The following is a 17,456-nucleotide window of genomic DNA, read 5'->3' as shown; positions in this document are numbered from 1 at the left end:
CTCATGTTTCCATCATTCACACTGAGAAAGGCCGAATGATCGGTTGAAAATTTGTGCTTTTGAAAGAAACATTTTTGTTTTTTTTTCAAAAGACTTTTTGTATTCCTACACGCCAACACATCGGAAATAAATTTTTCGTATCGATTTTTTTATTCATATATAAATATATATATATATATATGTGTGTGTGTGTGTGTGTGTGTGTGTGTGTGTGTGTGTGTGTGTGTGTGTAAAAGGAAAAGTTCTTAGTATCTGCTTCAACAGCGTGTTAAAACTCTATTTCGTCACTCTCTCGACAATTTCTCATTCTTTTTATAATAATATTTCGGACTCACTTTTTCTCCTTGAACCCACTTGTGATTTGTGGTTATTGTCTTTTGGATTACTTCGGAACACATTCCATTAACGGGGTGTTATTTTTTTTTTTTTTTTTTTTTTTTACATTTTGGATCCTCCACTAGTACCAACATTTTGGATTTACCCGTCTTTTGATTTTCCACTCGTCATTAATTTGAACCTGCATTCGTGTGAAATTATTGTACATTTTCCCTCAATCCCTCTGTTTCATTGTTTTTCATTTTTACGCTAGTATGATTTACTCCATATTTGCGGTTTCATTATATATTTTTTAAGCAAAATCTTATTTTGCATTTTGCTATTTTTCATTCATTTTCATTTATTTAATTGGCCAAGAATAAAACGCACAAGCGATTGCCATTTGCAAGATGGGAAATGTCAGTGAGGGCTATATACAAGGAGAAACTATACAGCGGGAAAACCACGTAGGTTCAAGGCCGCCTTGAAGCACTGTAGTGGTGGCTGGTTTACGACCTTATCGGGTAGCTGGTTCCGCGGAGATGCTACTCGAACCGAGAACGCTGCTTGGCGTGGAAGCCTGGGGAACCGTCGAAGGTAAACCTTTTTCCTATATCTACGGAGCCCGCGATCCGAGGCAGGGATGAAGAACAGGTCCCGGTCCACGCTGCATCGTCCATGAAAGATGTAAGCGATGATGAGGTAGCCCTGAATCCTCCTGTGCTTACGAGAAAAAAGATTTAGAGCTCTTAAACCTTGCTCATAGGATAGATCTCTGAGGCTAGCCACCATTCTCGTCGCAAGGTGTTGTACCCGTTCGAGTCGCTGGAGACCTTCACATAACAGAGGGGTATGGCCTGAATACTGTATTCGAGAATCGGGCGCACCAGGGTATTCTAGAGGGGGAAGGAAAATGGAGAGACTGAGACGACCAAAAGAGCGGCGTATGAGGAACAAGACACTCTTGGTTTTGTTAGCAGCGGTATGCAGTGTTCAAAGGGTGAGTATGTGGAATGCACAACCACCTCAAGATCATTGGCTTAACTGGTTGGAAGTCAAGGAGGAATAGAGGAGTTGGGGGATGCCGGCTCATTGCGATGGCTGCACTTGGCGACGTTTAAACTCAGGTCCCAGTCCAGTGACCATCTTCAGACTTCAGGGAGGCAACGTCAGAGGTATTCATAGTCGTTCGGGGGGGGTAAGAATTTTGATGTCACCGGCAAACGGCACCGACACCGGCAAACGGCACCGGCACCGGCAAACGGGGGACAGCCGAGAAATCACGTTGGGCAATAAGTGATTTCTACGAAGATGAGAAACAATCATTGTGAACAAAGAATTCTTCTATTTAATTTTACCATTTTTTTTACTTTTTCAGTTATTATAACAATCGTTTTGTAAACCCTCCCAAAATTAATCAAACTTTGTGGATTGATCAATTTCGACTGACAATCGTTCTGTCTTATCAGCACTTATCCTTACGTGGTTCTAGCGATATTTGATACTCCCATCATAGCTAACGACATATAAAACTTGACAAATTAACGCAGTTAAACTTATAAATATATATTTTCGTCTGCGTAGAGCATACACATTACGTCGAACTACGATTGCCAAGTTCCAATATATTTTCAAATTTGACACTTAGCAGCTTTATTTCCGGCTAAAAATTAAGACGATTTTGTTCTACAGGATTGAATACCTCATAAATCAAGTGTCGGTGCTTGTGCAGAATTTGAACGCCGCTCGGCTTTGCTCGGAACATGACATCATGCGCTCGTAAGACGCCGATCAATGCGCGGCAAAGGAGCCTATGATAATTGAGGAAAATATTGGAAGGTAAAATCATTAAATAGATTAAACAACACACCCTCAAACGGACGTTCCTTCTCTGTTACTCTTTTTGAAGATGGGACAGATCGTAGCAGCTAACCCCTCTTCTCTGATGAGAAGGAAAGTGTATTTTTTTTAAACATCACGGATTGAGGACAATATGTCCTTTCAGAAAAATATGTTTTTCTGAATGTCTCGTTAAAGCGTCTTTCAACATATTTTATTAAATTTTTGTATATATATATATATATATATATATTTAGAGAGAGAGAGAGATAGAGAGAGAGATATATAGAGAGATAGATAGATAGATAGATAGATAGATGGATAGATAGATATAATTTTTACTGTTCGTGTGCTAGAACGTTTTCATCTTAAAGTCTATGCAAGTATGCACAATGAAGAAACTATACATAAATAGAATTCAGCGTAGTAGTGAAATGAAAGCAATCATCTAATAAGAAACCATAAAAAAATAAATAAGTAATTAATGAACGCTAGCATCAAATATCGTTAAAGCCACGTAAGGATAAGTGCTGATGAGACTAAACGAATGTCAGTCGAAATTGATCAATCCACAAAGTTTGACTTATTTTGGGAGGGTTTACAAAAAGATTGTTATAATAACTGAAAAAGTAAAGAAAATGGTAAAATTAAATAGAAGTTAACAATGATTGTGAAATGAAAAATGCTGCCTAAATACACATGCGCAATGTGCGAAGCTCGCGGTTTGTTTACATACAAGCGGTTTGAGCACTGTACAAGTGACGGACGGATGTTGTTTAAATAGACATTCGGACAGATTACTTGCGGGCATCGCTTACGTGGTCGAGCGGTACAACTTCTGACTCTCAACACGACGGTTCTAGGTTCGATCGTTGGATTGGGAGAGGTGCTAGTCTAGCGGCACTGATGAGTTGTGATTCAACGAAGCAGGACTGTATGTCGATGACTACAAATATATATATATATATATATATATATATATATATATATGCATATATATATATATATATATATATATATATGCATATATATATATGCATATATATATGCATATATATATATATATATATATATATATATATATATGCATATATATATATGCATATATATATATACACACACAGGGTGACCCCCAAAAAACGGGCCCCAACTCTAAATAGGCTCCATTTCTTAGTGTTTTGTTCGAATGAAATGAAACTTTGGTCATAACTAGTTTATTATATTCAAAACATCACATGAAAACACTAGGGTCTTTGGCTTTTTTTTCTCCGGTTTACAACGTATGTTCTAGATATACTTTCTATGTTTTTTTTGTTTTTTTTTGGTCACCCTGTATATATATATATATATATATATATATATATATATATATAATTATATATTATATAATTATAATATATATAATATAATTATATATTATATAATTATATATAATATAATTATATTATCAAATATATATAATATACATACATATATACCTAATATTTATACTATACACACATAATAGTTATATTATCAAAGTGTAAAACTTGCTAAGATAAGTAAAAGCTCAACACTATCAAGGGGAGCATAAACAATTATATTTTAAGAAAGATGCGGAATAAAAGTTATATATAACTTTATTATATCATCAGAATAATAAGGAAAATGGAAAATTTAAGAAGAACTATCTTAAGACCATGGCATTTCGAAGGTAAATGCTTCTCATCATAAAAAGAGGAGGGCCAGAATTATACAAAATGCAAAATGAGAATGAAAGAATAGGGTAATATTGTAAATAATAATTAAGAGTAGGTAAAACATATAAGGGTTAATCGGAAGAATTATTAAAAAAGGCCACTATGAAATAATTGGGATCATTAAAGAATGGTCAATAATAAATGAAGAAAGGAAAAAATAGGGAGGATGGAAGAGAAAGTGACGAAATAAAGTGAGGATATACGGAAATACAAGTAATATAAAAAATAAAAATAAAATGACCCGATGTCATTAAGCCAGTTTTTTTATATTTGCATTTCGTATAATTCTGGCACTTTTCCTCTTCTGATGCGAAGTATTTAGCTTCGAAATGCCATGGCCTAAAGACGTTTTTTTTCTTAAATTTTCCCTTTAGTCAGTTATGTTTATATATACTTTTATATATTAAACTAGGTGTCACGGTCCGTAGCTCGGAGAAGGCTTGGGGAAGAAAACTGAGACCACTTAGTGGACGTAAGTCAAACAGTGCACGTAAGTCCATGGCAGAAGGAAACCAAATGACAGTGACACTGCTGGTTTCAAATTATTTTTAGAATCATGGCTATGCAAAGGTTGTAGGGAACACAAGTAGCAGCAACCGAGGAGCGGGGAGGGGGGAAAGGAAAGAAAGAGGCACAGTCAGGGTTCGCGTTTCGGCCAGAGAAGGCGATGTTTCTTTTTTTTCTTGGCTCATAGAGTCAGAGGCGATGAAGCGAATGCTACCTTAAAGAGGAAAAAAACGTTATACGGTTGAATCTGAGTTAGCCATGAAGAGCGACGAATGTTTTTGTCTCCCCCCTTTTCTTTTACTGGCCCCCGAAAAGAAAAAGAACGGAGAAGGTAATGAAACATAAAAAGAAAAAAAAAAGAAATGTTATATGCGGTAACATATTATCCCGAAATGGAACTAGCAAGTATCTTCGATTTGAACTCGCATTAGAAACAGGTTTGTGAATTTCACCTTGTCCGTCCCCGACCAAAAAGACTTTTGTGCTCTTGCAATCCAGCAGATACTCGACCAGGGTTTATTAAACGAACTGTTGACCCCATCTCAGAACTAACCCCCTTCCTTTTTCTCTGGAATTAATGGCTACCGCTGTTTCTCCTCCGTCATCAATGAACCTTTTTTTTCGCCAGTTTCAGTCCTGGGTTATTTTTGTTGCTTGTTTATTTGTTTTTATACATAAAAAAGATGTTTAAAATACATATAAAAAATACATAAACTATATTTCTGCCTCCAACCTCCTCATTATTTTATATTGAATTTTGTTTTTTGCCTTCTCTTTGCATGCTTCGCTTCTCATTGTCTTGATTAGAAACTCGGGAAAATTCAATAGACGATTAAATTTGCTGACAATCGACTGGCTTAGGAACCAGCCGAGTAGCCATCCCTGGTGGGAAATTCCCTTACCCTTCTCTAAGCCTGGTGCATGAATTAACCCTAAGTCCATGTGCTGGAGTTAAAGTTACTGTTGTGCATTTAAACCCGGACCAAAGATGTAACATATGTAAGTAAGAAAATTCTATCAACTGTACTACTTCCGGTGTCTATCTCTCCTTCACTACGTTTAATTAAAACAATACATCATATTTCGCTGTTTGGAATAATATTTTAATTTCTTTTTCGGTGCTTAATATTTATCATTTGTTCTAAACATTTTAAAGTATAACACTGCATTATTATCCGTATAGGCTTTATTTTGCTGTAGCATGGTAGAGGCAACGTGATGCTTTCGGGGGTGTCATATAACATTGTATGTTTTTATGACCCATTATATTTTATAGTAATAGCGTAATCTGATCTTTTATTTAATAGCTAGCTTAACAATAACTTTCTTTTTTTTTACATAGGCATCACCACATTATCAAGGCAAATAGGCCACTCAAGGATAAGGGTTAAAGAGTGTACAGTAGAAATTGGACAATATAGTAATCATTAGTAATGAAAATTTGGTAAATTTGATAACTTATATGGAACGGCTCATCAAGAACTTATTTACGTTAGAATTGAAGACAGCCATATTGTAGTCAGCCGGAAAGCAGGAAAACGGAAGACAATTCCACAGGCGTGCAGTTCTAAGAAAGAAGCTTTGTTCATGGAATCTACGTTTAGGTTTAGGCACAGATAAAGAGTGGGTGGAATTATTGATAGTGTTTACAGCTAGACGAGTGTTTCTTGTGAAAGTTTGGCGAGGGGGGACCATAGATTGAAGCTCAGTCGAACACTTTCCATGAAAATAACGATACATCAGAGACAAACTCGCAACATCTCTTCTGTGAGATAGAGGTTGCAGGGAAGAGAAAAGGATATCTCCTACGAGGCTACGAAGTCTATTTTGAACTCTATCAAGGCAGGCCAAGTCCTTTCTAGCAGCTCCTACCCAGATGTGGCAACAGTATTCCATCCTTGGACGTACCTGGCTCTTATATAGATAAAGAATAGCATCAGCAGTGAGATATCTACCGGATCGATAGAAAGATCCCACCATTTTTCCAGCGGCCTTGGCAACAGATTTGATGTACGTGTTCCATTTAAGATCAGGAGTAATGGTCAAGCCAAGAAGCTTGTAAAAACTTGAGGCCTCCTGAAGACGAGAGCCATTCATTTCAATTGATGTCAGATGTGGATCAGAATGTTGATGATGTAAAGACAGAAGCTTGGTTTTAGATGCATTAAAAGTAACCAGCCACTCCTTACCCCATTGTACTACGTGCTCAAGATCAGAGGAGAGAGAATTGGAGAGAACTTGGTCGTTTACTGTCTTAGATGTGCTACCATAAATGGTAGTGTCGTCAGCATAGATGTCTACAAATGATGTAAGGATGTGATTTGGAAGATCATTAATATAGATCAGGAAAAGAGTTGGGCCCAGGATGGATCCCTGAGGGACACCGGCATTAATACTGTGAGCTTCTGATTTTTGCCCCTCAATTACTACTCTTATGAACCTATCAGAAAGAAATGATTTAATAATTGAGAAGACATTTCCAGCAATACCATAGCTAGAGATCTTATGAAGTAAACCTTTATGCCATACCCTATCAAAGGCCTTAGATATGTCAAGAGCAATTGCCCTAGAAAGGTTGCCTCCGTCGAGAGATTTGCTTATCCTATGAGATATAACTGTAAGCACATCTGCTGTAGATCTAGCAGAACGGAAGCCATATTGAGTGTCACTAAGAAGGTTATTTTTGTTGAGATGGTTGATTACTTCTGTATTTAACACAGATTCTAGCAACTTACTCATGACGCACAGGAGACTTATTGGCCTGTACTGAGAGGGGGATGAGCGATCACCTGAATTCTTAAATACAGGGCATACTGATGAAATTTTCCAGGGAGATGGGAAACTATTCTCCTTAAGACAACGTTTAAACAGTTTTGTAAGTATGGGCGCTAGTTCAGGTTGAAGTTTTTTGAGTACTATAATTGGAATACCGTCAGGGCCAGTTGCTTTACTGGAATCAAGGTTTTTGATTAGCTTGGCAACATCACGTACAGATATACGTATATCACATAGCGTGTTTTCTGATACAGGAGGAAATATTGGGGGCTGGCAGCCTTGATCGCAAAGGGTAGAACTAGCTGCAAAGTTCTTGACAAAGAGTTTGGCTTTGTCTGATGCTGACGAGATTACCTCAGGTCCATTGATAATAGTTGGGATGGAGCACACGCTTCTGTTCAGGATTCTGTTTGCTATTTGCCAAAACTGGTGGGAACCAAGCCGCTGCTCAGCTACTTTGGACTTGACAGATTGAGTATACAACTCTCTTGCATTCTTTATTACTTTCTTACAATGGTTGCTGGCAGTCCTGAAAGCGGCTTTAGTTTTCATACATCTATTACGTTGGAAACAGTGGAAAAAGTGATTTCTGTGCGCAATGGCAGCAGCACATTCTGGAGAGAACCATGGCTGGCTCTTAGGTTTTTGCTGAAACTTTTTCGAGGGTATGAAACGGTCAATACCTACAATTAACCATTCCGTCAGGTCTAATACTATAGAGGACACATCCTTTTTAAACATGGAATGCAGAGGTAGATCAGATATAAATGTACGGAAGCTATCCCAGTCAGCCTTAGTGTATCACTGTCAATATTTTTATTTTTATTTTTTTCTGTTATGTATATTTTATAATTTCTTAAACTTTATTTTATTTATTTGGCCATTTTTAAAACTTTATTTTATTTGTTTGCCCATTTCTACGTAAAGATTCATTTTAATTAATTAATTTAAATTTGTTTCTAGGCAAGCGAAGCAATTCCATTCAGAACGATCCTTTTCATTAACATGTTTCATGTTCAAGATTATTTGTTTTTAAGGCGCCGAGGATGCTCTTAATTTATTTAGTGATTGAGTTTATTTCCATTATTTAGCATTCAATGCTGCAGTAAAAATTATTTATATATAAGGATACAGTGTTCAGGTCTCAGCCTAATTATTGCTATTATAAAGTGTATACTTATTTAAGAGGTCTTAAGTATTTATTCAAAGATAAAAATTATAATACTATTTTAATTATTTATATCCTATAGTTTCTTTTAATCTTATTTCATTTACTTTTTTGTTTATTTGTTTGGTGAAATAATTGATGTTCCGTTTTTAATATACTTTATGCTGTTATTTATTTATTTTATTTTATTAAATATATGTCGGTTATCTAGTTGGTGAACTGACGAAGTTATTAACAATTAAGTGTATTAAAACAGGGTTTAATAGTCGACTTGGTTTATTTATTTTAGACTTATTGGGGTGGATTGAAATTTATCATTTTTGCCCGATCGTAAAATACGCATAAATATATTTTAATCCATACAGAAAATGAAGCATGCACATGTAAGTATTATGTATTTTCTAGACAGTTCGATTCCTGTAAGTATAAAACAATACTCGGGCCGAGATCGAAATCAATACCTAAAGACAGTGAGTCAAGTACGATAACCATTAGACCATCTTGATACTGCCTTTACAAAGTGTTTTCTAAACCTTCTTATACTTAACATAAAGAAATTGGCATGTTTCACGGCCGCACATGCGCATTCCTGAATTCGTATGTTGAGAAGTGTCCTCATACACAAACACATTCTCACATTTATAGATATGCTAGCAGGCTGCCCAGCGTTGCCAGGTCGTAAAATGCGCATAAATATTATATTTTACATAATGCAGAATTCTTATTTATTATAAACAGAAATTCCGTAAGTATTACACGTAACGTTAAATTCCTTTAAAAACTGAAGTAATAAAATGGAAAGAAACTGAGACACGTGCATGTGAGTATTATATATTTTTTAAATTGTTCACTTCTTATAAGTAAAAAAAAAAATATTCGAGCTGAGATCGAAATCAAAACCTAAAGACAGTGAGCCAAGTACGATTATCATTAGAGCAGCTTGACACAATCTACAAATGGTGTTTTCTAAACCTACATATACTCAACATAAAGAAGCTTACATGGTTCCTGCCGCGCATGCGTATTCGTTAAACAGTTAATAAATAGAAAAAAAATTCGACAACACCGCCGTACCAATTTTTTGAATTTTGACCCCTCAGCAGCCCTTTTTTTCAGGATGAAAACGGATTAACAAGTTTTCTACATATCTGAATCCCTTATATATCAAATTTCAAGTCTGTTGATCAAATATTCGTTAAGTATATAGGTTGAGAAATGTCCTCACACACACATTCTTACTTTTATAAATATAATAGATTATTTACTGAAGGTTGTTAATTGTTAGTGAATTGTTGCGGGAATGTAGACTATTATTATTATTGGCTCACCAAGAGCTTTCACATAGATCAAAGATCTCTTCTTCTGTTGTGTTTCCCGGAAGCAGAGTGACAACAAGTTTCCCCAGGTTTCACGTACTCTCCGCCTCTTTCGATAACATTTGCAAATAGATTTGCATTATCGCAACAGCTGCTTGCCATTGATTTCTCGTTCGCAGTGCTTATTGGTCTTTACTGAAATTTGTGTGGCAATAAGCTTCCCCAAAGTCCCAGTTGCCTCACCAAGATCCCAGTAGCCTCCCCAAGGTCCCAGTATTATTATTATTATTATTATTATTATTATTATTATTATTCACATTTTGTGTCTCGCTGTTAGTGTGGTCGATTTTATACTATCAGCATCTTCTTTTCTCAGTCTTCCAGCTCTTACCCCAAGATTCTCGCGATTCCCAATAAGGCAGTATTTTGAAGTACTCCAGCATTGTAATGGATCGCAATTTTCTCACTCCACTTTGTAAAATCTTTTTGTCACGCTCTCCAGTGCTCCCATCATAACAGGTACAACTTCTACTTTTTCAACTTCCACAATCTTTTTATCTTCCTTTTCAAGTTTTAGTATTTTTCGACCGTCTTTTTAATTTTCCTTCATCTTTACATCAGCTGGCACTGCGGTATCAATGATTATTGCCTTGTATTCTGTTTTTTTTTTTTTTTTTTTTTTTGCCAATAAGACTAAATCTTGTCTCTTTTCTTCAATCAAATTATCACATTGGATATTCATATCCCACAATGATTTCACATTATCACTCTCCAAAACCCCTTCTGGAATATGCTTATACCATTTTTCATTGCATTTAAACCCTCTTTTTTTACATAGATTCCAAGGGATCTTTCGCGAAATATTTTCATGCTGTCTTTTGTATTCCTTTTGAGTTAACTTCTCACAACTACTGTGGAAATGTAGTATATTCTCACCTTTCTGTCCATGCAGTCGACATAGGGGATTTTCAGCCGTTTTATCAATGTGATATTCCACATTATTTGCTCTGAGCGCTTGCTCATGTCCGGCGCATATTAGGGCTTTAGTCCCAGCTCTCAATTCACAGTTTGACAACCATCGCCAGGTTTTCCCCTTGTCCACTGCCTCTGGTGGATCTCTACTGAATTAGCATAATCTTCTTCTCAATCCACTTGATGCGAGACCTCACTAAACGGAGAAACTGATATTTTTTAAAACTATAAGATATACATAATATAAAAATAAAAATAATATTGGCAGTTAAACTAAAATTAAAGAAACACAAAACATTTACAAGTTTACAGAACCTCCATAGAACAGCAGTGAAAGTAATTAAATTTATAATATACTAGCAAGGAAACCTATCATTGCCCAGGATTGAATGAGGATCAACAAAATGTTCCACCCTCTCATACTTTTATTGTCATCGAAATCAATGAAATCGCTCATTTTTTTAACCAAATCGATTGATTGCCTGCTTAAGTTGCCCCCCACGAAGAGTACCTTAAGAAAGCCTCACATACCTCCCCGAAGTGACATAGTCCGCAATAAATTGCAGTCTACATTGCACTGCAGAGAATCTACTATCGATTTTATGGAATTATCTGAAAATACGATACAATGCCTCCTTAATCGCCATATATATTTTATGACTTGCTAACTAGCTCTACCTACGTATTGAGCACTTTTGAAGTAAATAATTAAAGTTTACGCATAAATTTATACTTTTGTATATTAATTTATGTGAGTAAATGAAGTAGTTATATATATAAATATATATATATATATATATATATATATACAGGGTCTCCCAAAACGATGTATACACACCCTTAAACTGTTTTGCACTTCAACAGCATTTTTCAGTAGCATTTTAGAATGATTTTTTTTCTCTTCAAAGGTTAGCCTAGCTGCCATCATTAAGACGGATGAGTTTAATCTGCAAAGAAAAAACAAACATGTGGTTTTAAATTATTTAAAGTTGTGTATACATCTTTTTGGGACACCCTGTACTTTATTGCCAATTGGTTAAGCGATGTGAGCGCTTGGCTGCACATACACAGGAACCTAGTTACAAATTAGTAAGCAGGTTATAAATCGGCTGAGCATGAATAGATTCCGTGCTTTTATGTCTATCTAATACCGTTCCTATTAGTATATTGTCCGACCTCACCTACCATTTTCAGTAAGAACGGAAAGGAGTCAGTCGAGGAAGATTAGATATTTTCACAGAGGGATGATCGAAACTGACTATACGCCGCCGATAGAAACTTGAACCTACCATGCCACGCCCACAGTTCGCACCTGTAACCATTATACCGATTTCTCATTGTATATTCGAGTGGAAGATATCTATTTCATGTGTTCTTCAAATCTTTTCGTGTTCCCCGTCGTGTTGAAGCCGTCGTTTTAGATTTACGTCTCTATTCAATATGGTTTGGAAATAAGTAAAAACAAGTAACAGATACTTTTAAACGTCTACTGTAAATGCCTGAGAACATTGCTCTCCATTTTCTTTGATATTAAAACACCTTTTTCACTTTGATGAAAGACGGCTGTATTCCGGTTTTTAATTTTATCAATATGAATGAAGCTTTAAAAACAAAAACAAAAAAAAAACCCGAAGACATCGAAAACATTTTTTGATTTGTGATTTCGGTTTTTATTGATTTTTAGACTGATGCAAAAAAAAAAAATGGCAAATTGCCACCAAAGATCAAACACACTACTTGTTTTCCTTGTTCCTTTTATTGTCTACATGAAAAATATCTTAAGTATTTTTTAGAAATTTAATGACAAAGACACCCTCTCTAGAAAGTATGTCATTTATGTTTTATTTGGAAAGAAACACTTGATGTTTTGTTGTTGTTGTTGTTGTTGTTGTTGTTGTTAATAATAATAATAATAATAATAATAATAATAATAATAATATCGATAAAATATTCGGTTTTAAGATTATATATAAAAAAAACTTTAAAAGGTTTATGCGTTCTGTGTTTATCGGGTAGGTGAAGTTTCCTAGGTAAGTTTTAAATGAAAGGTAACTTTACAATAGAAGATAAAAGTGCAAAAAAAAATACATCAAAGTACAACAAAAAGTTATATTTCATAGTTACAGTATTGACACTAACTTTCAGACGACGGAGATTAGAAACAAGTTATTAAAAGGGATCACAAGGTTAAAAGTGACCGGTATGAAAACTCATAGGCGAATACCCCCAAAACATAACAATTTAACGCTATTGTTAATCTATGGTTGGTTACGGTTAAAAGGAGGGTGGGCCTGTAAATTCACCCTTATCCGTTCGTCCGTTCGTCTGTCCGCACTTTTCTAAATAACTGCGACTTGGATTTTTTTAAATTTTGCACGAATATTAAACATAATATGAGTAAAAATGTAACAAAGCGGATTTTCCGGGAAAACTCTGGTTGCCCCTCTAGGGGTGCCTTTCGGGTTAAAATGGTTAAAATTTACACTTTTTTACTTATTAAAAAATTGATGCCTTGGATTTTTATACAACTTTCTGAAAAGTTGTAACTAACTGATTTCTATATGATTTTGTTTGTCTATACTTCGCGATAACTTTTTTTTTTTCAACATTCCATTTTGGGGATTATTTTACCATATTTGTCCAAAATTTTCTGTGCATGTCTATTTAGCAATTTTACATGGTACTGAACTCAAATTTAAATATGTTAAGGCCTTGGGAATTTTGAGGGGCTAAATGGGGGGGGCAAATGATGGACTTAGTCATTTCTTTTTTTTTTTTTTTTTTTTTTCATGGTGCAGAAATCAAATTTACCAAGGCCTAAAACTGCACCGTTTGTTCATTTTCACTAGGATTTGACGTCCCCTGGGGACTTCTGGGACTAAATGGGGGTGGGGATGGTAAATGCTGAACTCAGTCATTTTTTTATACCATGCATGCTTTACTTGTTTTTAATTCGTTACAATCGTTTTTTTTTTTCAGGTATACTTGATGATTTCCACACTTTACGTTTTGCTTAATTATATCGGCTGTTTTGATACATGATATTGGTTGTATCATGTCATTCACTCCTTCGATTCAAACTTCCTCTAATACGTTTTACATATGTTTTGGAACTTTTTAAGAACCCCCACCCCCAAGAAAAAAATAGTGGTTCTATCACAACCTTCATGTTCAACATTTTTTTTTAACTCATAAAAGTTTGTTTTCTACAGGATGGCCGAAAAGTCCCAGGACACTATACATGTATTTTTAATAAAACAGCAGCAATTAAGCGCTCCTCAACAGTAAATACACTGATGTCAGTCATAACCTGAAAAATTAAATGAAATAAATTGTTTTAACAACATTAGAATATTAAAATCAATCATATTTAACAGCATTAAAATATTAAAAATAGAGTGTCCTGGGACTTTTCGGCTACCCTGTACAAATTTTTCTCTTTTCTTGCAACTTCTTTCCCACAGAAGAGATGTTGCGAGCCTGTCTCTGCTTTATCGTTATTTTCATAGCAAGTGCTCAGCTGAGCTTCAATCTATGGTCCCCCCTCGCTATCGTCTAGCCACAACCACTATCAATAATTTCCCAAACTCTTTATCTGTGCCTAAACCTAAACGTAGATTCCATGAACAAAGCTTCTTTCTTAGAACTGCACGCCTGTGGAGATCTCTTCCGATTGCCTGCTTTCCAGCTGACTACAATCTGATTGTCTTCAAGTCCAACATAAACAAGTTCTTGATGAATCGTCCTCCTAAGTAATCTAATTTACAAAATTCCCACTACATATGTTTACTACGCTATAACCACATTGACTAACGTATACCAATTAATCCTTATCCTCGAGTGGCCTCCGGGTCTTGATAAGTGGTGGATCCTGTGTAAAAATATGAGAACGAACGAAACAAACCTGTTAAACGTAGCTATACAATTGGTCAATTGTGAGATTATATCTAGATCTCTCTTATTCTCTATCTCTACCTGACTCTCTCCCTCTCTTTTCTCTCTTGTTCCCTCTGACCCTGCCTCTCCTTTGTCTCTATCTCTCTCTCTCTCTCTCTCTTTCTTTCTTTCTCTCTTTCTCTTTCTCTCGATCCGAAGCTTCTATTTAATGGATAATCACGATCTATATATTTTGGGACAAATATTTTTTATTTATTCAATTTAATAAGTATTTAGCCTGCCACAAACAGACAGTCTCGTACAAAATCGCCACAAGCCGTGTCACATTCACGAGAACAGAGCCAACAACCAGCGGGAAACTGCCTATTATCAAGTATTCCGGTGGCATTAAAACAAACAAACTAACCCTTTCAGACAACGGAGAACGAAAGCTGCCAAAAGGTATATTAATAGGTAAAAAAGTGACCGGCATGGAAATTCAATGACGCAAACCCAAAATAATAACTGAAATGTCACGTGATCGATTAGCTTAGGAATCGCAGTATTCACAATATCCAGCTAAAAGCTAATCCCCCCTCTATCTCTATCTCTCTCTCTCTCTTTCTCTCTCTAACTCTTTCTCCCTGAAGCTTCTACTAAATATAGAATAACGATTTATAAATTTGGGAGGATAAATATCTCCGATTTATCTCATTTGAGAAGTAATTATCCGGCCATAAAACTACAGCCTTATCGAAAATCGCCACAAGGCGTGTTTCGGAGCACAGAAGAGCAAACAAGGTGCGAGAAGCTGCTAATTAAACGTTCACTTCTTTAAATATCTTATCAAGTAAGTACTCCGGCATGAAAACTCATAGAAAATGATTCAAAACGAAAGGGAATTACCGCGTGCTCGAAGCTGTGTCGATTTTGGTGCCGAAGCGCACAAAACAAACCTATATAAAACTAAGTTCTAAAATAACCAGAGGCGAGTTAATTTATCTCTCTACCCCCTACTCTCTCTCTCTTTCTCTTTATATATATATATACATATATAAATAAAATTATATATATATATATATATATATATATAAATAAAAATAAAAAATAATAAATAAATAAAAATGTTATATACGTCCAAACAAATTAAAGGGCGACTTTCTAAGTAAATAAAAAAGAAAAATGAGCTTATATATATGTATATATATATATGTGTGTGTGTGTGTTGTATGTGTGTGTGTGTGTGTGTGTTTTGTACTGTTGCCATATCTGGGCAGCTACTGCTAGAAGCAGCTTATCCTGCTTTGACTGGGTCCAAAATAGACTTTGTATCTTAGTGGGGGATGCCCTTTTCTCTCCCCTACAACCTCTTTCCCACAGAAGAGACTTTGCGAGCCTGTCTCTGCTTTATCGTTATCTTCATTGCAGGAGCTCGTCTGAGCTTCAATCTATGGTCCCCTCTCGCTAAACTTTCACGAAAAACACTCGTCTAGCCAAAATCACTATCAATAATTTCCCCCACTCTTTATCTGTGCCTAAACCGAAATGCAGATTCCATGAACAAATCTTCTTTCTTAGAACTGCACGCCTGTGGAACTCTCTTCCGTTTACCTTCTTTCCAACTGACTACAATCTGATTGTCTTCAAATCTAACGTAAACAAATTCTTGATGAACCGTTCTCCGAAATAATCCAATTTACAAAATTTCCACTAGTTATGTTTACTACGCTATAATCACATTGACTAATGTATACCCATAAATCCTTGGTCTCGAGTGCCTCCGGGTCTTGATAAGTGGTTATTCCTGTGTAAAAAAAAAATTACTATCTATCACTGTAGTTTAGAAGAAGCGAATGAACTGGGAATACTCATGTTTAGAATACCGAACAAAACGTTTATATTTTAGTGATACGCGTAGAACATTATAAAATCTCTTTCTCGTGCACTCAATCTTTCAGTTACAGGATTAGAAATGGCTTAATAAATACTGTATTCTTGTATGATACTATCGTTTCCCGGGGAGAGTTACTTGGTTGAGGAACGCCCTAGGAACGCCACCAGCTCCCCGGGGAAATAAACGATATTTAAAGATAGGCACATGGAAACATCAACAAAAACGCGTCGATATGTCGTCGGCTATAACTGGCTGGCATGGATCGCTTCTTGTCTTCATTGCGTCATTACAGGCATCTTTCCATCGCCGGCATTAATGTCATGCTGAAATTTAACGCTTATACAAAAATAGCGAGCAAATGCATTTTTATAAAAAAATATAATTTATTTAAGATTTAACAATGAGGAGCATATTTTTATAAAGACTCGTTGAAACCAGACGCATGCTATGTTGCGTCTGCTGACTCCCGAATGCATGCGTCAACTGTTTAAAACAATAGAATTATGTTTAATTCTGGTCCTGGATATTACCTAAAACTATATCCGATGGTGAGGTCCCAGCTTGCGGGCCTTGGGGAGTGTGGAGCCACCCTTTAATTGACATTGCTCCCAGGTCCACTCTGACCCGGAGTGGTAGTACCTGTTAGGGTCCCAACTATGGGTTAAACAGAATCCGACTTAAAAGAAAACAAATATACTCCATTAAAAATCGTTGCTCAAAATCACGATTCGGCATTAAATAATCTGAAAAGGGTTGATATGCCGTAAAACAAAAACAACCAACCAAATATTTAATTCTCTCTTTCAATGAAGAAAGATAGAGAAGGGAAGTGAAAGAGAGAAAGAGAGAAAGAGAGAGAGAAAGAAAGAGAGAAAGAGAGAGATGGACATTCATACATAACGTTTAAACATTGTTTTGTTTTTGTATCCATGAGTTCTTCTGGGTTTGACCTTTCAAATTCTAAGGTTTTTTATCGTTTTGCCTATATGTTCAATATTACAAACAAACTGTCATTCATGGCAGAACATTTTCAAAATCGCAAACACCTGCTTAAC

The 17,456-nt window shown here is 35.7% G+C and overlaps 1 protein-coding gene across 1 annotated transcript; it reads right to left on the bottom strand.

Moving 5' to 3' along the window:
- Positions 1–762: 762 nt before the first annotated feature.
- LOC145297015 (uncharacterized) lies at positions 763–1,107 on the bottom strand. The gene has a single exon (XM_080143237.1). The coding sequence runs from the start codon at positions 1,105–1,107 to the stop codon at positions 763–765; it is 345 nt and encodes a 114-aa protein (XP_079999363.1).
- Positions 1,108–17,456: the final 16,349 nt, after the last annotated feature.

Source organism: Euprymna scolopes, chromosome 17 (genome assembly GCF_053919585.1).
Source record: "Euprymna scolopes isolate OS-2025 chromosome 17, ASM5391958v1, whole genome shotgun sequence".
NCBI classification, from domain to species: domain Eukaryota; kingdom Metazoa; phylum Mollusca; class Cephalopoda; order Sepiida; family Sepiolidae; genus Euprymna; species Euprymna scolopes.
This window is presented reverse-complemented; position numbering and strand designations above follow the sequence as displayed.

Excerpts from the sequence above, each read along its gene's own strand:
- LOC145297015 (XM_080143237.1), bottom strand. The coding sequence starts at position 1,107 with ATGGTGGCTAGCCTCAGAGATCTATCCTATGAGCAAGGTTTAAGAGCT.